This window comes from Schistocerca americana, chromosome 6 (assembly GCF_021461395.2).
Source record: "Schistocerca americana isolate TAMUIC-IGC-003095 chromosome 6, iqSchAmer2.1, whole genome shotgun sequence".
In the NCBI taxonomy this organism is placed as follows: domain Eukaryota; kingdom Metazoa; phylum Arthropoda; class Insecta; order Orthoptera; family Acrididae; genus Schistocerca; species Schistocerca americana.
Genome location: NC_060124.1, coordinates 157472067 through 157499119, shown reverse-complemented (window position 1 = coordinate 157499119; position 27053 = coordinate 157472067). Strand labels below are relative to the sequence as shown.

The 27053-nt window shown below is 42.2% G+C and overlaps 1 protein-coding gene across 4 annotated transcripts in view; it reads left to right on the top strand.

Annotated features, from left to right (window-relative positions):
* LOC124619335 (protein arginine N-methyltransferase 9-like) overlaps positions 1 to 27053 on the top strand; it is a 127383-nt gene that overhangs the window by 31293 nt on the left and 69037 nt on the right. For 3 of the 4 annotated variants that reach the window (XM_047145647.1, XM_047145646.1, XM_047145649.1), the window contains 3 exons: positions 979 to 1215; positions 3527 to 3694; positions 3933 to 4199. In XM_047145647.1, the coding sequence (XP_047001603.1) occupies positions 979 to 1215; positions 3527 to 3694; positions 3933 to 4199 (672 nt within the window). The remainder of the gene's footprint in view (positions 1 to 978; positions 1216 to 3526; positions 3695 to 3932; positions 4200 to 27053) is intronic. The other variant, XM_047145648.1, reaches the window with a different exon arrangement.

Here is a 27053-nt window from a genome sequence, read left to right as displayed (position 1 = left end):
GCAGAAAAATCCAGCTCTTATCTGGGGTTTGTTTGTATACCAGCACACATAATCCATCAAAATATGATAGCATAATTATAGAATTTGAAACACACATCGCTTTGGATCCATTCAAAAAAACGGCTGCCTCCAGTAACTGTTGATGGCATTTGAGTGGCTCTGGGTCCGAATAGCTCCCTTGCACCTGTGGGAGTCCGTGCCATGACACACTTTTGCTGTCAATAGAGCAAAAGTAGGTACCTCTAATTCCATTGTTTGCAAGTGTATTTTATGGCCAGAACCAGAGAATTATTTTTATAGGCTTGGTCCAATCACATAATTGACTCTGCATCTAGCTAAAAAGAATAAATATATCATTGTTTTCAACTCTTCTTGGATACGCAGATGGACAATATCATCCAAATGTTGTCATATTTCAGCAAGATGACTTCCTGCCATCCTCAGGTGTTCTCGTAGACTGATTTTCTTCATCAGATGCTGTCTTTATCTCCTCTCCCTCCCTTCTGCTGTTGGTCACAAGCCTGCAGAGTGTAGGTGTGGCTCCACTGGCAAGTTGGAAAGGAGGGGGCGGAGTGCAAAGTCAGGACAAGTCATGGCTTTCAGTCCCTGTTCTACCACAACTAGGCTTGGGACTCTGGTGATGCGGAGGAGGTGCATCTACGTGAAGCGCTCTTGTCTCTTCAGTTGCCATGATGTGAGTGGATCTTCCCTTAAGCTGCAGCTATGCTTTGAGAGCAGTCGAGGGTGGGGCCCAAGCCGTACTTTGTTAGTTGGAACCACTGCCTTTATTTATAAATTCATCATGTAATCATCTGAATACTGTAGAAGAGCAAAAATAATCAAATGCCAAAAAATCCAAAATTATGCAGTAATCTCAAAGGTCTGTTTTCCCCCCATGTCTTTCTAGAAAAATAAGGAATTTCTCTGCAAAATACGGAACCAATAAGGTAAATATATAACTGTACTTGCTGCTTTCAGGTCAAATCATCTGAAAGAGGCATTACACTACTTCAAAAAAGCAGTTGATGTGAATACAGATAATCTGCAAGCCCTCCGTAATTTACAAAGTGTGAAGAATCTGTTGGTGGAAAGATGGCACTTTCGTATGCTAAATGACTCTTCACGAAACAAAGCATACAGAGATGCAATCATTAAAAAAGTCAGTCAGGGCTTTAATTCTGTATTGGACATTGGTACAGGCACAGGCATTTTGAGGTAAGTAAATAAAAATGATTGTGTTTAGCAAATAATCATGTCTTATGCAGCCATAGTGAATAGTGGTGCAGTTTTTGCAGATTGCATTTCTGATACACAGTTTTTAGTCTGAATCAACAGTTCTCTGTAACATAGGCATGGATTCTGAAGAAAGCTTTAATTGTTTGCTGCACATGTAAGAACTTAGACTAAAATACTGGACACTGGATTTTCTTATTTTAATTAACTTGCCCAAAAATTGTATGTATGCATCTATTTTAAATTTACATGTTGCTACAATATTTTCTCACTGCACTTCCTCTTTGTATGAAACTACTGGGTGTGATGACACATGACTTAAAGTAGTGTGGACTCACAAAATAGGTGGAATACATATTTGAAAGGCCAATGCCTTGTTGATGCAACCTGTCTTGTGTCATTGGCTGTTTGTTTCTGATCCATGTAATTGTCACATCCTATCCTCTTCTCAATATCTTTCAAATACTTCATCCTATGCTATCTTCTTCCTGTCTTTCCCAGTACTTTGCCTTTAAGAATGTTAATAATCGAATTGTTGTGTCAGGTGACATGTCCAATAAATTTTATTTTCCTCCTTTCTATTGCCTTTAATAATCTCTCATCGTTAGTTTTCCTTTCCATTCAGTTTCATGTCGATTCGATTCCTTTGTATATATGTCAGTGTGTTTCAAATGCCTGTCTAGTGATTCAGTTTAGTTTTGCTGCAGTTTTCCTGAACAGGTAAAGGCAAATGCCATGCACTTCCATCAAAAAGGATATTGCCAAAATTCTTCTCTGTTTCAGTTCAACCCAACCTTGTGGCCATATCATCAACAGGGTAATAAACCCTAATACCACTCTCCCTCCCTCCTCAATTCTATTAAAACCTAATTTTCTTTCCGTCTTTGCTGTATATCTCCAAGCAAATTAGATCTAATCACCCATGCCAATTTCCACTTGTACTGCATGTTTCTTGTGTGTTGTCTTATAATAATGGCTGCCAGCTTTCAGTACTACTGCTTTATTGAAAATGAAATACTTGTAGTGACCAGTATGACAGTGTATTTATTATGATAAATTTCTATGTTTATTTTCGTCAAATGTCATGAATGGCTCTGGCTGTTTTAGGTATCTCCTTGTGTCCTTTTACATTTATATCTACGTCTACATCTACATCAATATTGTGGAAACCACCATGAAGTGGATGGCAAAGGGTACATCCCAATGTACCAGTTATTAGGGTTTCTTTCCATTCCATTCATGTATTATTTGAATGCCTCTAAGCCTGCTGTAATTATTCTAATCTTTTCCTCATGATCCCTATGTGAGTGATAAGTAGAGGGTTGTGTTATATTCCTAGAGTCATCATTTAAAGCTGATTCTTGGAACTATATTAGCAGTATTTCTCAGGATAGTTTATGTGTCTCTTCAAGAGTCTACCAGTTTAGTTTTTCCAGGATCTCTGTGACAATCTCTCACAGTTCAAACAAAACTATGACCATTCATGCTGCCCTTCTCTGTATACAGTCAATCTCCCCTGTTAGTCCCATTTGTTACTAGTCCTATACACTTGACCTGTATTCTAGGATGGATCACAAGAGTGATTTATAAGCAATCTCCTCTGTAGACTAATTGCACTTCCCCAGTCTCTACCAATAAACTGAAGTCTACCACTTGCTTTACTCATGACTGGGTTTAAGTGATGATTCATTTCATGTTGCTACAAAATGTTAGACCCAAGTATTTGTATGAACTGGCCAATTCATACTGTGACTCTCTGAGGTTATAGTCATAGGAAACTACATTTGTTTCATTTTATGAAGTGCACAATTTTACATTTAAAAACATTTAAAGCAAGTTGCCAACCTTTACACCACTTTGAAATCTTATCAAGATCTATTTAATATTTATTATAGATAAGTGCATTATCTGCAAAAGGTCTGAGGTTGCTATGAACATTGTCTGCAAGGTCATTAATATACAACATGAACAGCAAGGGTCCAGCATTCGCTGTGGCACACCCGAAGTTACTTCTACATCTGACGATGACTCTGCATCCAAGATAACATGCTTCTGAGAATCATAATAAAATAATTAGCCATGCATAGAACCATATTGCAAATTACTCAGTGACATTACACATTTGATGTATTGAGTCTGTTGACTAGTTTAATGTATTTGTGAAACTTTTTTTTTTTTAACACAGTGAAGTGTCACTTTTCAAACGCTATCATCAGGAATGTACTATTATCACAGATAATTTTGTAATACAATACTAGGTGGTGTTGGATCTTTTCCTTTCCTTTTTCTACAGCTTATTTGCTGTTGAAGGTGGGGCAAAAGAAGTCTTTTCATGTGATGTCTCTGAGACAATGATCAACATAGCAGAAAAAGTCATTTCAGCCAACAATGCAAGTGGCAAAATCCGTCTGATAAACAAAATGTCAACTGATATAAGGATACCCGAAGATATTCCAAACAGGTAAGTTACCATACACTTTGAACAACTTGTCATGTGTTTTGTATTGTCTCCACAAACTAATTACATTTTGAGATATCGATAATTATTTGTGTAATGTAACAACAAACCATATGAATGTATACTTATAGGCTGCACTCATATTCCAATCTATGTAAGTTGTTTTTTCTGTCCCTCTAAATACCTGTGGTTAAAATAACACACATGATGAGAAAATTGTCATCCATAATGTGTTTTATAGGGTCTCTTTGGTGGTGACTGAGATTGTAGATGCTGGCTTGGTGGGAGAAGGAATATTGCAAACACTTTCACATGCATCATCATCACTCATGGCCCCAGGGGCGCAAGTGATACCCTGTGGTGCATTCTTAAGGGTCGTGGCCATCTCCAGCCACTACATTGCATCCTGTTACCGTGCTTCCATGAGCTCAATGGAGCCTGTGCTGATTGCTAAAATTGATGGGCCCTATGACAGTGATGACATAACGCATGTACCCAGAGGAACCAGGTATTTTCTGGTGCTTAAATTTTCATCTGTTTTAGTCAGCAAAAGTATTAATACAACCTCATAACTGAATTAAAAAAAATAGCTATTAAAATATTTTTTTCAAAATCCAACAATGTAGGAAAAGATAGATTGGTATATACCATAAAGAAGATGGATTAAGTTGAAACAGGCAATTAAGTTGCAAAGACAGTTACATAAAGCTTTTGGCCACACCCTTCTTCAGCAAAAGAGAAACACACACCATTCATATACACAAGCAAGCTCACTTCGTGCACACATGACCACCAACTCCGGTACCTCAAACCGGAATGCAGCTGTACATGGGACGCAAGCAGCAATCTGGAGGGAACGGAGAAGGGGAAGGGGAAGGGATAGCATTGCATGGGTGGGGAGAGAGTTGAATGCTGTCTGGCAGAGTGTACAGGGACTAGAATGCCAACAGGGTCAGCGTCAGGAGCTTGTGGGGCAGGGAGTTGAGGAAAAAAAGGAGTGAAAGAGGAGAGGAATGGTGAAATATGGACAGGTGCATTGGCAGAGGGTGGCAAACAAAGAACAGGAGAGACGAGAATAGCGCAGAAATTATTGGACAGAATGTATGTATAATGTTTGGTGGAGGGCATGGGTACATTGTGTTATCATAAGTTGAGGCTAGGATAATTACAGAGCGGAGGATGTGTTTTTAAGATAACTCCCATCTACACAGTTCAGAAAGCTAATGATGGGAGGCAGGATCCAAATGGCTCGAGTAGTGAAATAGCCATATAAATCAAGGGTGGTCTATTTTGCTCTCAGCCGCAGTTTATTGGTGGCCGTTCACCCTGGTGGACAGCTCGTTGGTAGTCATACCAATATAAAACTGTGCAGTGATTGCAGCAGAGCTAGTAAATGACATGGCTGCTTTTACAGGTGGCCTGGTCCCTGATGGGGTAGGATAAACCTGTGACAAGACTAGAATAGGATGTGCTGTGTGGGTGGACTTGCCCCTGAATCTTCCAGTGGGATATGATCCTTGAGGCAAGGGATTGGGATTGGGAGTGGCATAGGGATGGACTAGGATGTTGTGGAGGTTGGGTGGGCGGTACAACACCGCTTTAGGAGGGGTGGGAAGGATGCTGGGTAGGAGGTCTCTCATTTCAGGGTGTGACGATAGGTAATCACAGGCCTTGCAAAGGATTTGATTCAGTTGTTCCAGTCCGGGGTGGTACTGGGTGACAAAGGGGTATTCCTTTGTGGCTGGTTCTTAGGGTAGTGGGAGGATTGGGGGTGTGAGGGGAAATGGCACAGGAGATTTGTTTGCGGACTTGGTCTGGGGGGGTATAGTGCTGTCTGCGAAGGCCTTGGTGAGACCCTCAGCATACTGGGATACTGGGCAAGGGAGTACTTGTCACTGAAAATATGCTGTTCCTGGAAGGCCAGACTGTATGGCAGGGACATTTAGGTGTGTAAGGGATGGCAGCAGTCAAAATGCAGGTACTGTAGATGCTTGGTGGGTTTATTGTGGACAGATGTGTTGTTCTAGCCATCAGAGAGGGAGAGGTCAATGTCCAGGAAGGTGGCACACTGCGTTGAGGATGCCTAGTTGAAGGAGTTGATGTTGTGAAGGACTGAAGATAGGGTTTCTTGGCCCTGAGTCCAGATCGTGAAGATATCATAAATGAACCTGAACCAGACTAGGGGTTTGGCATTTTGGGAGACTAGGAAGGCCTCCTCTAGATGGTCCATAAACAAGTTGGCATAGCAGGGTGCCATGCCGGTGCCCATGGCTGTGCTGCGGATTTGTTGGTATACCATCCTTTCAAAACAGAAGTAGTTGTGCGTTAGGATAAAGAAAGTAAGGTGTATGAGGAATGAGGCAGTGGGTTTGGAGCCTGAAAGGCATTGAGAAAGGTAGTGTTTAATATCTGTAAGACTGTTGGCATGAGGGATGTTGTGTAGGAAGGTGGTGTTTCAACAGTGACAAGTGGGGGTTCAGGAGATAAAGGGGTGAGGCTGGTGGAGAGTTGAAGAAGGAAATGTTTGGTGTGTTTTATGTGGGAGGCTAGATTATGGGCAATTGGTTTTAGGTGCTGGTTAACGAGGACCAAAATTCTGTCACAGGGAGTACAATAACCAGCCACAACAGGGAGTCCAGGATTGTTGAGTTTGTGGATTTTGGGGAGCATGTAGAAGGTGGGTGTGTGGGATGTCATAGGGGTGAGGATGGAAATGAATTCATTGGAGAGGTTCTGGGAAGGGCCGAAGACTTTGAGCAGGGGTGGAGGTTGTGTTGGACTTCTCGAATCGGATTACTCTGGCAGAGTTTATAGGTGGAGGAGTCAGATAATTGGTGGAGACTTTCTGCCAGTTAGTCACTGCAGTTCATAACAACAGTGTTGGAACCTTTGTCTGCAGGTAGGATGATTAGGTCAGGATTTGGTTTGAGGTTGTGTGTGGCTATTCTTTCTTCCAATGAAAAGTTGGTGTTCTGAGAAAGTGACCTTGGGAAGGTTGGTGAGGCTAAATTGATCCTGGAAGGTGACCAGCAGGTGGTTAGGTCGGATGGGGAAGATCATGATTTGATGGTGATATGAACTGGAAGAAGCAGGGGTCAGTGTTGGAATTAGGTTGGTTTTGATTGGAGGAATTGATGGCAAACAAGTGCTTCCATTGCAGGGATCGGAGAAGGAGAGTAGGTCTTTTACAAATCCAGCACGGTTAAATCTGGGTGTAGGAATAAAAGCGAGGCCTTTTATAGGACTGAAACTTCTGCGGAGCTGAGAGTTTTGGTGGAAAGATTAACAACAGTGTCAAGGAATGTTTCAGGTCTGGATTTGGTGGAGTGTTGGTAGGGAGTTTTGACAGATGTGGCAAGTTGAAAAGGTTAGCTAGGCAGGGTGTACATGCTGTGAGGGGTGGACAAGGAAGAACACTGCAGGTAGGATAGGAGTTGGATAGTGGTGCCCTGAGGTGGTAGTAGGATGTCAGCAGGTTGGATAATTTATGGAGGTGGTGTGTGGAATGCTCCTCCAGGTGCTGGAGAGCAAGGGATTCAATTTCAGGGATGTGATGTATGTAGTAGGGATTGCACAGTAGTAGTTGGAGCAGAGGTGCTTCTGGGATGCCTGCGCCATGTGAGATGTGTTTTTGCAGTTCCAAGTTTGTGGGGACCGGGGATTGGCAGAATCTGAAAAGGTGAAGGTCATTGTGGAAGGAAGGGTGGAATCCAGAGAAAGGGATCTTTATGGTTAGGCCATTTTGGGGGATTCCATGGTTTAGGCAGCATTTGAGAAATAGGATGTGGGACTGGGTGTTTGTCAGGGAAAGGGACACTTTTCTGAATTGGTACAGGAAGATGGAGCAGGGATCCACTGTGGCAGCAATGGTATTAAGGAAGTGGGAATGCAGAAATGGGCAAAATAGGTCTTGATGGTTATGAGAGAAGGTGAAAGGGAAAAAGACACACAAAAAATACGTAAAGATACACAAAAACATGCACAGATATGCAAAAATATGTAAGATATGCAAAAATATGGAGAAATACATAAAAATATGAAAAAATGAGTGAAACCGTGTATTGTCATGGAAATATTTATATGGCCAGGTGTGAAGAATGATTGCCGTGTGTTGCTTCGCACGTGTGTGTCATGTCAGTGAAGCGAAGTCGACAGGCGTAAGCACCCTCTAGTCAAATCTGGTATCCCAAGAGGCCATTTCCGTCACCTGTACCTAGACCTCATTGGGCCGTTAGCCGCATCTGATCGTTTCAGATATGTCTTGTCCATCATTGTCTTTGTTACCCGGAGGGTGGAAGCAATCCCTCTTGTGCTCATTATGGCGGATTCTGTAGCACAAGCACTGCTATCTTCCTCGACAGCTAGTTTTGGGTGCCCTACATCCACGACCACCGATTGGGGTAGGAAGTTCAGATAACTGTTACTTCAGAAACTCTGCATGCTCTGTGGTGTGGATAAATTTTGCACTACAGTATATAACGCTTAGAACGACGGGCTTGTTGTGCATTGACACAGGACTCTCAAAACAGCCTACAGGTGCCACAATGGTGAGAGATTTGACGCCCTTTCCTGAGTCATGTTAGGAATCCATACAGCTTATAAGACAGACTGCCAGGCATCACTTGCTGAGGTCCTGTATCGCAAGACATTAGTCCTCCCATCTGAGTTTGCTGGTGATGCTGCAAGTTTCAAACTATCTGATCTCATCGCTTTTGTTGAGTGTGTCCAGTTGCACATAGCTGCTATCTGTATGCCTCTTCCATGACCTCATACCTGTCCCCCAGTTTTCTTGCATCTGGCCCTGGACTCATGCAAGTTTATTATGTCAAATCGCCACTACAGCGGCCTTACTCTGGCCCATATTCAGTATTGGCATGCACGGCTAATACTATGGACATCATCATCAGTGACAAGCAGCAGACAGTTTCACTTCAGTAGGTTAAACCAGCTTGGATGATTCAGGAATCTGTCCCACACCTCTTGAGTAGAGTTCTCCACCATCACGCAATGACCCTGAACCCACACATGCCACCTCTGTGCCTGTGCACCAACCATATCTCGTGTGTGCTGAGCTTATGCTGTCAGCTGCTCAGTGGTTGTGTGCAATGACTCCCCTCCCTTGCCTCACTCAGGATCTGTGTGTGACAATCTGCTGCCTCAGGTTCAACCACACATTGCGTGTGACATAACATCGTCACATGTGCTGTCAGCTGCTGTTCCCCGAGTGTGTTCTAGTGTTTTTCTCAAGCTACAATATCCCCCTGCACCCCATTCTCCAACAGTGACCCCCATCAATGATATTTGCTTTTCTATACACACTTCTGGGTGCCCACACAACGTGATTTCCTTACAGCTCCAAAATGGATCACTCTTCGTCCTCCATGGTGGTGCACAGTCCCCGTTCCAGATGAGATGGATGCAGGTGGAATAACAGCAACACTTGGCACCAATGGGATGCTCAAGATATGCGTCCCCCTCTTTGCCGCTACTCCACCACCTCCACCTCCCATGCCTGTCCACTTCACATACGCTGGGCAACTGGTCTGTCCTTCTTAGGGTGGATGGCAGCCTATACATTCTCTAGTCCACCCTGGATAGACCTCCCCAACTCCACAAGAAATGGTCCATCCATGCCTTCCATTTGGACCAGCCATGACATGGGTGATCATCCTATCTTGCATGATCAGCCAACACTCATCGAGTGGCCTACAACATCCCTGTATTTTACAATGCCCATTTTCTCTCCCCCGTGCTCTGCACTCCTGGGGAGGGGGGTCCTAGTGGCGATCATGGATTGCCAATGACTCTGGAATGAGGAGTGTATCTTCTGATACAGTGAGCATCAGAAAGTGTTTGACTTTTGTTGTTTTTGTATGCTGTGTGATTTTTCATGTGATCAAGCGTGAATAAAATGTGTTTGTAAAATCTTGGTTATTTCTATCCATGGAATTTGACAGCGTCGATAGAAAACCCACAAGTTCAGTATTTGCTCGTTGGTATTTGTACAGTAAAATAGTGTGAAAGACTGATAAAAAGTACTGGTTGTAGCTATTTTATTACTTAATCATTTTAATGTTTGGTAAGGAAGCTACTAGTAAGTCTAGTGCATGATCTGCAAAGTCTTTGATCACCAGAAATTAATTTCATTAATTTATCCACTGATCATGGTTTAGACACCATCATGAGGATGAAAACTGTGGTTTGTAGAATGAATCAGCTGTTTTCATGGACTTCTGTATCAATTATCAGTCATTATAGTCAGCTTTTATTATTTATCAAGGGCAGTAATTATACTCAATATACACTTTAAATACTGCAGAAAGTGTCTTATATAATTACCAACAAAAAACATTTTAGATATTAGTATTTTATTAGTTACATTCTTCACCTGATCTTCATCCATCCCTACATATTCTTTTTTTTTTATCTTTTTAGTATATTGGTATCTGAAACTTCTTGGCAGATTAAAACTGTGTGCCCGACCGAGACTCGAACTCGGGACCTTTGCCTTTCGCGGGCAAGTGCTCTACCAACTGAGCTACTGAAGCATGACTCACGCCCGGTACTCACAGCTTTACTTCTGCCAGTACCTCCTCTCCTACCTTCCAAACTTTACAGAAGCTCTCCTGCGAACCCTGCAGAACAAGTTGCTAAAAACGGGGAATACATAAATTCCGGAAATTAAAACTAAGCTCAAGGTTTATTTTAGTAGCAACTGCTGTCATTATCTGAATATTCGCAGGAGAGCTTCTGTAAAGTTTGGAAGGTAGGAGACGAGGTACTGGCAGAAGTAAAGCTGTGAGTACCGGGCGTGAGTCGTGTTTCGGTAGCTCAGTTGGTAGAGCACTTGCCCGCGAAAGGCAAAGGTCCCGAGTTCGAGTCTCGGTCGGGCACACAGTTTTAATCTGCCAGGAAGTGTCATATCAGCACACACTCTGCTGCAGAGTGAAAATCTCACTCTGGAAATATTGGTCTCTGTTAAAATGTTATAATTATGTATTGCATTAGTGGCTGCTTATTTGGGCATTGTTTCTCACCGTGACAACTGAAATTTGAAAATCCAAAGTTCAGATATTCAGAAAATGACAGGAGTTGCTACTAAAATAAACCTTGAGCTTAGTTTTAATTTCCGGAATTTATGTATTTCCCGTTTTTAGCAACTTGTCAAAAAGTTTTGCAGAAAAGTAGTAACTTCAATTTTTATGTTAGAAATGTATGCAGAATAGTACATGGTTGTTCTTATGCACTTTGACTCCATTATTAATCCTGAATAACATTAAAGGGTAACTTTATTAGACTGTAAGAATAAAAATTAAAAATCCTTTGAAACTCTCTTGAAAGCATCTTTTACACTGCATTTGTTTCAAATTAGATTACTAATGCTTGATATCTCCTTTAGCTACCTCTCAGTTCATACTAGGGAAATGATTCTCATTTGTGTAACACTTTTCGTTTGTTTCCTGTATAACATACTTGATGGTTTTTTTTATCTGTATTTAGTCTCTAATTACCTTTTTGCACTTAGTGCATGGCTCCCCTTGGATTGTGACAGAATTTAAAGTATTACATTGCAGAGTTCAACAACAATATGGAAAGGACAGATTGCTACTCACCACATAGAGGAGACATTGAATGACAGACAGGTGCAATGAAAAAGAATGCTACAAATATTCAGCTATTGGACTAAGTAGAAAAGTTACACACCTTCACACAAGCACAACTCACTTTGAGTGGGACTGTGAGGTGAGCAGCAATCTAGCTGGGGTGGGATTACAGAAGATGTGTGGGGCAGGGAGGGCGAGGCATAGCAGAGGTGCAGCATTGGAAGACTGTGCTATTGGGGGTAGGACGGGGTGGGGGGGGGGGGGGCGAGGTGAAAGGAGAGAAGGAAAAAAACTATGTAAATGCAAGATGTGTGTGGTGCTGGAATAGGAGCAGGGAAGGGATAGGGAGGACAGGAGCTAGCGAAGGTTGAGACCCAGCAGTTTACTGCATAGCTCTGTGTAGTTCGACAGTTAGGAGATGGGGTACTGCTGGAAACAGAGCTGTGAGGACAGGTCTTGAGTCGTGTTTGGATAGCTCAGTCAGTAGAACACTTGCCCAGAGGAGGCAAAGGTCCCAGGCTCCTGTCCTGGTCCGGCACACAGTTCTAATCTGCCACAAAGTTTCAAATTGGTGCACACTCCATTGCATAGTGAAAGTTCATACTGGAAAGAAACGGTTTGCCTACTTATACTGGGCTACTGCAATACTTGATGAATATATGATTTGCTTCTAAGATAGATATAGAACCATATTTGTCAAAAGTTATGCCACATACTCAACAAATTTGAAGCATTGAAAAGAAAATGGATGATGTTTTGAAAGTAGTGATCATGCTAGGTTGACTTGCATCAGATTTTCAGCCCTCTGTTATGTTGTTGTTGTTGTTGTTGTCTTCTGTGCAGAGACTGGTTTGATGCAGCTCTCCATGCTATTCTATCCTGTGCAAGCTTCTTCAGCTCCCAGTACCTACTGCAACCTAAATTCCTTCTAAATCTGCTTAGTGTATTCATCTCTTGGTCTCCCTCTACGATTTTTACCCTCCACACTGCACTCCAATGCTAAATTTGTGATCCCTTGATGCTTCAGAACATGTCCTACCAACCGGTCCCTTCTTCTTGTCAAGTTGTGCCACAAACTCCTCTTCTCCCCAATCCTATTCAATACCTCCTCATTAGTTATGTGATCTACCCATCTAATCTTCAGCATTCTTCTGTAGTACCACATTTCGAAAGCTTCTATTCTCTTCTTGTCCAAACTATTTATCATCCATGTTTCACTTCCATACATGGTTACACTCCATACAAATACTTTCAGAAACGTCTTCCTGACACTTAAATCTATACTCGATGTTAACAAATTTCTCTTCTTCAAAAACGCTTTCCTTGCCATTGCCAGTCTACATTTTATCTCCTCTCCATTTCAACCATGATCAGTTATTTTGCTCCCCAAATAGCAAAGCTCATCTACTACTTTAAGCGTCTCATTTCCTAATCTAATTCCCTCAGCATCACCTGATTTAATTCGATTACATTCCATTATCCTCGTTTTGCTTTTGTTGGTGTTCATCTTATATCCTCCTTTCAGGACACTGTCCATTCCGTTCAGCTGGTCTTCCAGGTCCTTTGCTGTCTCTGACAGAATTACAATGTCATTGGTGAACCTCAAAGTTTTTATTTCTTCTCCATGGATTTTATTGCTTACTCTGAATTTTTCTTTTGTTTCCTTCACTGATTGCTCAATATACAGATTGAATAACATCGGGGATAGGCTACAACCCTGTCTCACTCCCTTCCCAACCACTGCTTCCCTTTCATGCACCTCGACTCTTACAATTGGTATCTGGTTTCTGTGCAAATTGTAAATAGCCTTTTGTTCCCTGTATTTTACTCCTGCCACCTTCAGAATTTGAAGGAGAGTATTCCAGTCAACATTGTCAAAAGCTTTCTCTAAGTCTACAAATGCTAGAAACGTAGGTTTGCCTTTCCTTAATTTATCTTCTAATATAAGTCATAGGTTCAGTATTGCCTCATATGTTCCAACATTTCTATGGAATCTTTTATTATATCAATTGAGAATTCAAGTGTCATTATCACTAGCGATTTAGTAAGCCAACAGTTAATTCAGGAATCCATTAAACATGTGTTTGCTTCAACAAATGAGACTGCAGACTTGGCACTGGCAGCTAGTAAGTGGAATAGAATACACCAAAAGTTGAAATACCACCATAATGCACAAAATTTCAAGTCAGTTAAATTCTCTGAATCTCAGATAATTTGTGAATGAGTGTAAATCTAAGAAGAAACCAAATAAATCTTTGAATTATGCAAATATAATGAAAACTGAAAACAAAAATGCTTTCATGGTGCTTACTGCATCTTTTTGTCCTGGCAATGCCTAGTGTGTAAAGTCCAATTGGCAGTCACATCAAATCAAAATTTTATTGTCACATTACATGCCTCATACAATCAAAGATTGTGTCATAGATGGCTTGTCAATTTTAAGACTAACCTACAGAGTAATAAACTAATCTATGGTGACAATACATATGTATTACTTTACATGGTTATTATTTTTTTTAAATCTGTGGGTATGTATATAAGGTGTTACTGTTTGGAGAGATACTATATTACATGATCATCATTCAAGAAATCTTCTATACTATAGAATCATTTACCTTTAAAATATTTTTCCAAGTCTCCTTCAGTATTTTTTTAGAACTGGGTAGCTTTTCCCCCTACAGATTTTATTTACCAATTTCATGCCCATGTAGTGTGGAGTTTTTTCATATAGTTTGAATCTGTAGGTAGGTAGCATTTAATGTGCCTTAGATGTAGTCTCATACTGATGCAGGAAGCATTTTCCTCGAGAAGTTGTGGGTTTCTCTTTGTGAAAATGAGAATGTCATATATGCTTGGAATGGACATTAGATCTGCTTTTTGAAATAAAGGTTTGCAGTGTTGATTCTTTTTAGCTCCCACCATTGCTTGAATGATTTTTGTAAAGGCTCTGAGCAGATTAGTATTCTCAGACCTCCAGAAAATTATGCTGTACTTAACTACTGAAACAAAATATGCATAATATACAGTTTTTTAACCACTAAATCATTGTTACCAGATAAGACATCCATGACATACACAAGACTGTTCACTCCACAATATATTATATTTATTAACATGCCAAGAAATTTGAGACAGCTAGCAGTGTCCAGTTTTTTTGTCCTTGTAACTAATTTAACATATACATTGTGCTGATTGTTTCATGGCAAAATGAACAGTTTCTGTTTTTGCAAAGTTTAATTTTAAATTATTATTTCTCACCCACACCTCCACTTCCCTAAGTGTCTGCTCAATATGATGGATTAAGTCTTCATCAGTTTTACAGCAGACTGTTGCTGTTGAACCATCTGCATAAAGGATGGTATCTGACTCAATGTGGCATGGCATATCTTTGATGTAATACAAAAATAGTAGTGGCCCTAATATTGAGCCATGTGGGACACCTGATTGTGTTTGTTGCCAGCTAGAGAGGAATTTCTTGCCATTGTTATTAACAAGTACTCTTTGTTTTCTGTTTGCCAAGTATGATGACATCCAGCTAAGAGATTTTCCTTGAAAACCATAGCTAGTCAGTTTTTGAGGCAGCTGGTGATGGTTTACAGTGTGAAGGCTTTGGTAAGACCACAAAAGATGCCTGATACATACATTCTGTTATCGAGAGAACTGCTAACATTTGTGACCAGTTCAATTATTGCATAGGTTGTGCTGCAACCTTTCCTGAAACCATGCTGATTGCTTAAAATAATAATACGGGATGAACTATAATTTTCTATCTGGTCATCATGATGAATAAAAGAGACTTGCTTATCATTTCAAATTCCTCACAGTTACAAAATTAACAGTTGTAGACAGTACTGTTCTAGAGATGACTGCAAAGACAATGGGCACCTTAACTCTTTGGTAATCACATGATATTGCAATATGAAAATACACAAGTCAGGTAATTTGACCCAAAACTAAAACATAGAACAACACAATTCTCCATCATTTAATTATTTAAAATATACGTCTTTATTCCCTCTTAGAATGCTAATAACAATTTCAAACAATGGAAAATCCAGAACAGAATAATGACAATGTTATGAAAAGGATAGATTGCTGATCACCAGATAGTCTAGATGTCTAGTCACAGACAGGCACAGCAAAATGACTGCTAGACAAGTAAGCTTTTGGCCAAAAGGACTTCTTCTGAAGTAGATAACACACACAGTCATGCAAACATAACTGACACACTTGACCACTGTCTCTGGTCACCGAGGCCGACTGCAAGTAACTGCAGTTGACGGGAGAAGCAGTCTGGGTAGTGGGGGAAAGGAAGAAGCTGGGGGAGGAAGGGGGAGGGATAGGGGGGTAGTGGTGATGGATGGTAAAGTGCTGCTCGTGGGAGTATGCAGGAGTATGATGGGGAGAGGGTAGGGCAGCTGATGTAGTCAGGAGTTTAGTACCCCAAGTCACATTGCCATGACCCCGAATAATCATCTTATTAACTTTCCACAATTTCTTAATATCGAACCTTGCCTCACTATCTTTCCCCAAATCCCTCAACACGCAAGCTAATCTTACTTATACAGGAAGAGCCACAATCCACCATCTAAAAACTTAGGCCAACCTTGAAATCCTACCTGCTGACAAAGGCTCCACCACAATGGCTTTGAACTGTAGGGATTACTTGACAGAGGGACTTCAAATCCAATGGGATCACCAGACTCTCCTCAATCCTTAATCCTGTCCCAGAACCTCTCCCCCTGAGTCTCTTGCCCCTCGCCCCTGCCACTTCTTGCACTCCTACCTTCTACATGTTTCCTAAAGTCCATAAACCGAAACACCCAGGACACCCAATTATGGCCAGTTACTGTGCCCCCACTGAGAGAATCTCTGCTCTTGTAGACCAACACCTTCAGCCTATTACTTGCAACCTCCTTCCTATAGTAAAGACACCAATCATTTCCTCCATCAACTCTCCACAGTTCTTGTTCCTTTACCACAAGGTGCCTTGCTCATCACTATTGATGCCACCTCCCTTTACTCTAACATCCCTAATGCCTGTGGCATTACCGCTATTGAACACTGCCTTTCCCATTGCCTGATAGATTCCAAACCTACAACCTCCTTCCTGGTCACCATGACCAACTACATCCTCACCCATGATTACTTCACCTCTGAAGGTATCACGTACGAACAAATCCATGCTACGGCATTGGGCACCAGCCTGGCACAATCCTATACCAACCTAATCATCGGACTCCAGAAGAATCCTTCCTAACCATCCAGAATCCCAAACCCCTCAACTGGTTCAGATTCATTGATGACATCTTCATGTTAGGGTGATGATACCCTAACCACATTTCTCCAGAATCTCAAGACCTTCTCAGCCATTCACTTCACATGGTCCTCCTCCACCCAACAAACTGCCTTCCTCGATGTTGACGTCCACTTCAAAGATGGCTATATCAGTACCTCTGTCCATATCAGGCCTACCAACCATCAACAATACCTTCACTTCGACAGGTGCTACCTGTTCCATACCAAAAAGGCCCTTCCATACATCCTAGCTACCTGTGGCCATCAAAACTGTAGTGACAAGCAGTCCATCTCAAAATATACCAAGGGTCTCACTGAATCTTTCAGACCGACATCACCTCCCGACCTTATACGGAAACAGATCTCCTTTGCCTTATCTCTCCAGTCACCCACCACATCCCAAAGTCCCAGTGCCTGGCCACAGAGGGTGATTCCCCTTTAGACTCAGTATCACCCAGGACTGGAGCAACTAAATCACATTCTCTGCCATAGTTTGGACTACCTCTCATTGTGCCCTGAAATGAGGAACGTCCTACCCATTGTCCTCCCTGTCCCTCCCACAGTGGTATTCTGCCATCCACCAAACCTACACAACATCCTCGTCCTTCTCTACTTGACACCTGCTCCCTACCCCTTGCCTCGTGGCTCCCATTCCTGTAACAGACCTAGAAGTAAGACCTGTCCCATATATCCTTCCACTACCACCTACTCCAGTCCGGTCACAAGCATCACCTTTCCCCTCAAAGGCAGGCTACCTGTGAAAGCAGTCATGTACTCTACAAGCTAAGCTGCAACCACTGTGCTGTATTCTATGTGGGCATAATAACCAACAAGCTCCAGGAGTGTTAGCTCCAGCAGTGTTAGTTCTGCAAGGTTTGCAGAAGAGCTTCTGTGAAGTTTGGACAGTAGGAGACAGGGTACTGGCAGAATTGAAGCTGTGAGGATGGGTCGTTAGTCGTGCTTTGGTAGAGCACATGCCCATGAAAGGGGAAGGTCCCGAGTTCGAGTCTCGGTCTGGCACATAGTTTTAATCTGCTAGGAAGTTTCATATCAGCACACACTCTGCTGCAGAGTGAAACTTTCATTCTGGAAACATCCACCACGCTGTGGCTAAGCCATGTCTCTGTAAGATCTTTTCTTCCAGGAGTGCTAGTTTTGCAAGTTTCGCTGAAGAGCTTCTGTGAAGTTTGGAAGGTAGGAGACAAGGTACTGGCAGAATTGAAGGTGTGAGGGCGGATCGTGAGTCATGCTTGGATAGCTCAGACAATAAAGCACTTGCCCATGAAAGGTAAAGTTCCCGAGTTCGAGTTTCGGTCCGACACACAGTTTTGATCTGCCAGGAAGTTTCATATCAGCGCACACTCTGCTGCAGAGTGAATATCTCATTCTGGAAACAACCTCCAGGCTGTGTCTAAGTCATGTCTCCACAATATCCTTTCTTCCAGGAGTGCTAGTTCTGCAAGGTTCTCAGAAGACCTTCTGTGAAGTTTGGAAGGTATGAGATGAGGTACTGGCAGAACTGAAGCTGTGAGAGTGGGTCGTTAGTCGTGCTTGGGTAGCTCAGACGGTAAAGCACTTGCCCGCAAAAGGCAAAGGTCCCTAGTTTGAGTCTCGGGATGGCACACAGTTTTAATCTGCCAGGAAGTTTCAACCAACAAGCTGTCTGCCGGCATGAATGGCTACTGACAAACTCTGGTCAAGAGACAGCTGGACCACACAGTTGCTGAACATTCTGGCGAACACAACGTTTGTCACTTCAACGACTGCTTCACAGCCTGTGCCATCTGGATTCTCCCTTCCAACATGAGCTTTTCTGAGTTGCACAGATGGGAACTCTCCCTGCAATATATCCTATGTTCCCGTAACCCCCATGGCCTCAACCTTCATTAGTCACTGTCTTTCACCCACATATCCTCTTCCCTGTTCTCACCCCAGCAATACACAACCTTCTGTTCCACCAATGCACCCACAGTCTTTTTACTTCTCTCCTGTCGCCCCCCCCCCCCCCTCCTCCCAGTCTAATTTTCTGATTGCACCAGCTGCCCTACCCTCTCCCTACCACATTCCTGTATACTCCTACAAGCAGCACTTCACTGCCCCTCACCTCTTCTCACCCCATTCTCCTCTCTACCCCCACCATTCAGATTGCTTCTCCCATCATGCACAGTTGCTCACAGACTGGCCACGGCAGTCAGAGACAGTAGTCATGTGCGTGTTAGTTGTGTTTACATGAATGTATGTATTGTCTGCTTCAGAAGAATGCCTTTTGGGTGAAAACTTACTGGTTTAGCAGTCTTCTTGCTGTGCCTGTCCACAACTTAAGATCTCCACCATGTGGTGAGTAGAAATTGCCCATTTCATAATATTGTAATTAATAATGGTTTCAGATACGTTTTGATCGTCTATTATTTCCAAATAACTATTTTTTGAACCTGAAGCACCAGTATCTTTTAAGATAGAGGCATAATATTTTACATGTTACATGGTATACAATGTTCTCTTGGGTGTCAGCTTTATAGGATGTGCAGAGCAAAATAGTGTGCTTTTTACAAACATGTTAGGGACAAATCATATGTACTGTGGTATGGCTGCTGTCATTCATGTGACACATTCTTCACTTGCTGAGCAGTGATAGCTGGGCTTGTTCTCCATACTCTTGCATGCTGGAACCAGTTCATCTCTCTGCTAGATAAAGCTTTATTTTATGTTGTAGATTTTGAGAAGTATGTAAGAACTGTTCATCCTTTGGACAGTACAATCAATTAGTAAGTCCTCAGCCACATTCTTCAGAAATTCGCATCTTATCATTTTATTACCAGAGCTCAATTTGTGGAGGATGTATGAATCCACAGCAGACGCGCTTACTCTCGTACTTCTGCCAACACTACTACACAACTGATCACAAATGTCTACTCCTCCTGTTGTACAGACTTCTGCCTGAGAGCCTGTATCTTCACTGATCTTTCCATCATTATGCACTGTGGAGATGAATACAATAGATCTCAGTTTGGCTGGAACAGATGGCACCATTGTTACATCTTGCGTAAAACCAAACAGGCTTGAAGTTACAGTTCTTTGTTCTTTGCACAAAAATTGTGGGGGAATATTTGATTGGTTCTTTTGTAATGTTCCTACTAATGTCAGCCTTTTGTCCAATGGAACTGGTGTAGCAGTTGCCAGTTGTTATATTTCTGCCAGTACTTTCTAGAGGGACATCAAAACATTGCATTATTTCTGGAGGCATGTTTGGTTTTTAAAAACCTTTATACCGTATTTCTTTAGCCTTTTTGCCAGATATTGCCAGGAGGAACATCATCCTTAAAATGGAACTAGATGCTCGTTAGTTATCACATATTCTCCAGGAGTATAAAGTATGAAATAACTATCTTGCAATGATGTGATATGTTCACACACAGCAGCAAACTTGTCAGTCGTTTCCCCTCATATGTAGTGATTTTATCATTGAGACGAATGCAGTAAAATAAAAACAGGACTCTTCTATATAGCATAGTAACTGCGAATACATCAGGTCCATGTATATTCCACATGTAAGTGGACAGATAAAAAAGTCTACTCACCAAGTGGTAGCAGGGGAACACACACACGCAAAAGGATTTAAGTTCCACAAGCTTTCAGAGCGAGTGGTCCCTTCTTCCGGTGAGGAGTTGAAGGGAAGCAAGAAGGGGTGAAGGAAAAGGACTGGAGAGATTTAGGGAAAGGGCTGTAGTTTAGAAAAGGCACCCAGAACCCCAGGTCAGGGAAGACTCATCGGTTGGGATGAGAAGGAAAGACTGATTGTTGGGGACTGCAATGGATGAGATCTGAAAACCCGAGGAAGACAGGGTAATATGCAAGACAGAAATTACTGCTAAAACATCATGCAAGAGTTAATAAAAGTGAAAAGCTAAGTGCATTGTATAAAATTATATAATTGGATAGATAAAAAATCTACTCACCAAGCGGTGGCAGAAAACACACATCAAAGACTGTTGTAAGTGCCAAGCTTTTGGAGTCAGTGACTCCTTCTTCAGACAGAAGGGTTGAAGGGGAAGGAAGAAGGGTGAAAGAAAAGGACTGGAGAGGTCTAGAAAAAGGGGTAGATTTCAGGAAAGTCACCCAGAACTGCGGGCCAGGGGAGACTTACCAAATGGAACAAAAAGGAAATACTAATTGTAGGGGACTGCATTGGATGAGATTCAAAAACCTGAGAGCTTAAAGGTGAAAGACAGGGTAAAATGCAAGACAGAGATTACTAATGAAACATCGCGCATGAGTATGTAACAGAGCTTGGATGGAGGCAGTAAAAATAGACGGGAAAGACAATGAAAGATGTAGAAAACTAAAACAGAGTGAAGCAAAGAGTAGTTACAGTGAAGAAATGCTGAGACAGAAGAAATTAACGTAAATTAAGACCAGGTGGGTGGCGAGAACCAAGGACATGTTGTAGTGCTAGTTCCCACCTGCGGAGTTCTGAGAAACTGGTGTCTGGAGGATGAATCCAGATGGCACATGTGGTGAAACAGGCACCGAGGTCACAAGTCTCATGTTGTAAAGCATGTTCTGCAACAGGATATTGTGAGTTGCCCTCTGCCTATTCCCATTCATCCTAATTGATAATTTCGTGGTAGTCATGCCAATGTAGAAGGCCAAACAGTGTTTACATAATGTATATGACATGTGTCGTTTCACAGGTGGCTTTCCCTGTGATAGTATATGTTTTGCCAGTTACAGGGCTATTATAGGTGGTGGTAGGAGGGTGTATAGGGCATGTCTTGCACCAGGGACAATCACAGGGTAGGAGCCATAGGATTGGGGGATGGGTGCAAAAGGAGCATAGGGTCTGACAAGGATATTGGGGAGATTGGGAGGGCGACAAAAAGCTATTCTAGGTGTGGTGGGGGACAAAATCTCAAGCATAATGGATCTCATTTCAGGGCATGACTGATACATTCAAGACCAGAATAATACTGGGTGAGAAGTGGTGTGCTCCGAAGTTGTTTTTTGGTGGGATCAACAGTACCAGGATTGGATGTAATGGCCTGGGAAATCTGCTTTTGGACTAGGCTGTTGGGATAATTATGTCCAGTGAAGGCTAAAGTGAAGAGTGGTGGTGTATTGCTGTAAAGAGTCTGCCTCCAAATAAATTATATTCTTTTGCCTCCAATGCCGAGGCTGTGTGAGAGAGAACGCTTGACATGGAAAGGATGGCAACTGTCAAAATGTAAGAACTGTTGTTTGTTATTGTTGGTGGGTTTGATGTGGACAGAAGTGTGTAGCTGGCCTGCAGTGAGAATGAGATCAACATCAAGGAAAGTGGCATGGGGTTTGGACTAGAACCATGTGAAATTTAATTGGGAGAAGGTATTTAGAGATTTCAGCAATTTTAACAGATCAGCCTCTCCATGAGATCATACCGCAAAGATCTCATCAATGTATCTAAACCAAACCAGGGACTGAAGGCTTATGGATCCAGGAAAGCCTTCTCCAAGTTACCCATAAAAAGGTTGGCATAGGAAGGAGCTATCTTGGTTTCCATGGCTGTATTCCTTATCTTTTTGTATGTCTGTCCCACAAGAGTGAAGCAATTGTTGTTAAGTATGAAGTTGATTAAGATCAGCAAGAAGGATGTCATAGGCTTGGAATCAGGTGTGCGTTGACTGAGGAAACGTTCAGCAGCAGGCAGACCATGTACATAGGAGATGTTGGTATAGAGGTAGACGGTATCAATGGTGACAGGCAAGGTGTGTATGGGAATGGCACGTGCACAGATTAAAGACAATCCAGGAAATTGTTGGTATCTTTAATATAGGAGGGGACTCTTTGTACTATAGGTTGCAGGTGATCAGCTTAAGGCAAATAGCTCGCATTCGTGGTCGTGCAGTAGCGTTCTCGCTTCCCACGCCCGGGTTCCCGGGTTCGATTCCCAGCGGGGTCAGGGATTTTCTCTGCCTCGTGATGGCTGGGTGTTGTGTGATGTCCTTAGGTTAGTTAGGTTTACGTAGTTCTAAGTTCTACCTGTAGATTAAAACTGAAGAAACTGCAAAAAGGTGGGAATTTAAGGAGATGGGACCTGGATAAACTGAAAGAACCAGAGGTTGTACAGAGTTTCAGGGACAGCATAAGGGAACAATTGACAGGAATGGGGGAAAGAAATACAGTAGAAGAAGAATGGGTAGCTTTGAGGGATGAAGTAGTGAAGGCAGCAGAGGATCATGTATGTAAAAAGACGAGGGCTAGTAGAAATCCTTGGGTAACAGAAGAAATATTGAATTTAATTGATGAAAGGAGAAAATATAAAAATGCAGTAAATGAAGCAGGCAAAAAGGAATACAAACGTCTCAAAAATGAGATCAACAGGAAGTGCAAAATGGCTAAGCAGGGATGGCTAGAGGACAAATGTAAGGATGTAGAGGCTTACCTCACTAGAGGTAAGATAGATACTGCCTACAGGAAAATTAAAGAGACCTTTGGAGAAAAGAGAGCCACTTGTATGAATATCAAGAGCTAAGATGGCAACCCAGTTCTAAGCAAAGAAGGGAAAGCAGAAAGGTGGAAGGAGTATATAGAGGGTCTATACTAGGGCAATGTACTTGAGGACAATATTATGGAAATGGAAGAGGATGTAGATGAAGATGAAATGGGAGATACGATACTGCGTGAAGAGTTTGACAGAGCACTGAAAGACCTGAGTTGAAACAAGGCCCCCGGAGTAGACAACATTCCATTGGAACTACTGACGGCCTTGGGAGAGCCAGTCCTGACAAAACTCTACCATCTGGTGAGCAAGATGTGTGAAACAGGCGAAATACCATCAGACTTCAAGAAGAATATAATAATCCCAATCCCAAAGAAAGCAGGTGTTGACAGATGTGAGAATTACCGAACAATCAGTTTAATAATCCACAGCTCCAAAATACTAACACGAATTCTTTACAGACGAATGGAAAAACTAGTAGAAGCCGACCTCGGGGAAGATCAGTTTGGATTCCGTAGAAATACTGGAACACGTGATGCAATACTGACCTTACGACTTATTTTACAAGAAAGATTAAGGAAAGGCAAACCTACGTTTCTAGCATTTCTAGACTTAGAGAAAGCTTTTGACAATGTTGACTGGAATACTCTCTTTCAGATTCTGAAGGTGGCAGGGGTTAAATACAGGGAGCGAAAGGCTATTTACAATTTGTACAGAAACCAGATGGCAGTTATAAGAGTTGAGGGACATGAAAGGGAAGCAGTGGTTGGGAAGGGAGTGAGGCAGGGTTGTAGCCTCTCCCCGATGTTATTCAATCTTTATATTGAGCAAGCAGTAAAGGAAACAAAAGAAAAATTCGGAGTAGGTATTAAAATCCATGGAGAAGAAATAAAAGCTTTGAGGTTCGTCGATGACATTGTAATTCTGTCAGAGACAGCAAAGGACTTGGAAGAGCAGTTGAACGGAATGGACAGTGTCTTGAAGGGAGGATATAAGATGAACATCAACAAAAGCAAAACGAGGATAATGGAATGTAGTCAAATTAAGTCGGGTGATTCTGAGGAAATTAAATTAGGAAATGAGACACTTAAAGTAGTAAAGGAGTTTTGCTGTTTGGGGAGCAAAGTAACTGATGATGGTCGAAGTAGAGAGGATATAAAATGTAGACTGGCAATGGCAAGGAAAGTGTCTCTGAAGAAGAGAAATTTGTTAACATCGAGTATTGATTTAAGTGTCAGGAAGTCATTTCTGAAAGTATTTGTATGGAGTGTAGCCATGTATGGAAGTGAAACATGGACGGTAAATAGTTTGGACAAGAAGAGAATAGAAGCTTTCGAAATGTGGTGCTACAGAAGAATGCTGAAGATTAGATGGGTAGATCACATAACTAATGAGGAGGTACTGATTAGGATTGGGGAGAAGAGGAGTTTGTGGCACAACTTGACCAGAAGAAGGGATCGGTTGGTAGGACATGTTCTGAGGCATCAAGGGATCACCAATTTAGTATTGGAGGGCAGCGTGGAGGGTAAAAATCGTAGGGGGAGACCAATAGATGAATACACTAAGCAGATTCAGAAGGATGTAGGTTGCAGTAGGTACTGGGAGATGAAGAAGCTTGCACAGGATAGAGTAGCATGGAGAGCTGCATCAAACCAGTCTCAGGACTGAAGACCACAACAACAACAACAAGTTCTAGGGGACTGATGACCATAGATGTTACGTCCCATAGTGCTCAGAGCCATTTGAACCATTTTTAAGGCAAATATATGTTTGGTGGGCGCTTTGAGGCCAGAAACTATAGGATGACCAGGATGATGGGGTTTTTGGATCTTAGGAAGAAGGTAAAAGGCGGGGGTGCAGGACTGGGTGTGGTAAGAAGTTCTGTGGCTTGAGGCGTAAGTGCTTGTGAGGGACCTGAGGTTTTTAGGAGGGACTGCAGGTCAGTTTGAATCACAGGGTTGGGATCTTAGTAACAAATGCTGTATGTAGAGGGTACAGACAGCTGGTGTAGACCTTCAGTAATTGTCGATGCCATCATCCTCTATACCAACATCTCCCTATGTACATGGTGTGTCTGCTGCTGAATTTTTCCTCATTCAACACCCACTTGATTCTAATCTTATGACATTCTTCACGCTGACCTTAATGTACTTTATAATTACCAACAACTACTTCACCTTTGATGGGCAGACATACAAACAGATCAGGGGTACGGCCATTGGAACCAGAGTTGGCTCCTTCCTATGCCAACCTTTTCATCGGTCACTTGGAGGGGGCTCTTCTGGAATCCATAAGTCTTCAGACCCTGGTTTGGTTTAGATCTTTGATGACATCTATACCGCATGGACTCATGGTGAGGCTGATCTTTTAAAATTCGTGCAATCTCTTAATACCTTCTCCCAATTAAATTTCACATGGTTTTAGTCCGAATCCAATGCCACTTTCCCTTGATGTTGATCTCATCCTCACCACAGGTCAGCTACACACTTCTGTCCACATCAAACCCACTAGCAGACAACAGTTCTTACATTTTGACAGTTGCCATCCTTTCCATGTTAAGCATTCTCTCCCACTCAGCCTTGGCATTGGAGGCAAAAGTATTTATTTGGATGCAGACTCTTTCTACATCTACATCTACATCCATACTCCGCTAGCCATCTGACGGTGTGTGGCAGAGGGTACCTTGAGTACCTCTATCGGTTCTCCCATCTATTCCAGTCCTGTATTGATCGTGGAAAGAAAGATTGTCGGTATGCCTCTGTGTGGGCTTTAATCTCTCTGATTTTACCCTCATGGTCTCTTTGCAAGATATACGTAGGAGGGAGCAATATACTGCTTGACTCCTCGGTGAAGGTATGTTCTCAAAACTTCAACAAAAGCCTGTACCAAGTTACTGAGCACCTCTCTTGCTGAGTCTTCCACTGGAATTTATCTATCATCTCTGTAATGCTTTCACGATTACTAAATGATCCTGTAATGAAGTTCGCTGCTCTCCGTTGGATCTTCTCTATCTCTTCTATCAACCCTATCTGGTATGGATCCCACACCGGTGAGCAGTATTCAAGCATTGGGCGAACAAGTGTACTGTAACCTACTTCCTTTGTTTTTGGACTGCATTTCCTTAGGATTATCCCAATGAATCTCAGTCTGGCATCTGCTCACTCCTAATGCATACTCCCAGATAATTTATGGAATTAAATGCTTCCAGTTGCTGACCTGCTATATTGTAGCTAAATGATAAAGGATCTTTCTTTCTATGTATTCGCAGCACATTACACTTGTCTGCATTGAGATTCAATTGCCATTCCCTGCACCATGCGTCAATTCGTTGCAGATCCTCTTGCATTTCAGTACAATTTTCCATTGTTACAACCTCTCAATATACTACAGCATCATCCGCCAAAAGGCTCAGTGAACTTCTGATGTTATCCACAAGGTCATTTATATATATTGTGAATAGCAACGATCCTACGACACTTCCCTGCGGAACACCTGAAATCACTCTTGCTTCGGAAGACTTCTCGCCATTGAGAATTACGTGCTGTGTTCTGTTATCTAGGAACTCTTGAATCCAATCACACAATTGGTCTATAGTCCATATGCTCTTACTTTGTTCATTAAACGACTGTGAGGAACTGTATCAAATGCCTTGCGGAAGTCAAGAAATGCGGCATCTACCTGTGAACCCGGGTCTATGGCCCTCTGAGTCTCGTGGACGAATAGCGCGAGCTGGGTTTCAAACGATCGTCTTTTTTGAAACCCATGCTGATTGCTACAGAGTAGATTTCTAGTCTCCAGAAAAGTCATTATACTTTAACATAATACGTGTTCTAAAATTCTACAACTGATCGACGAGATATAGGTCTATAGTTCTTAACATCTGGTCGATGTCCCTTCTTGAAAATGGGGATGACCTGTGCCCTTTTCCAATCTCTTGGAATGCTACGCTCTTCTAGAGACCTATGGTACACCACTGCCAGAAAGG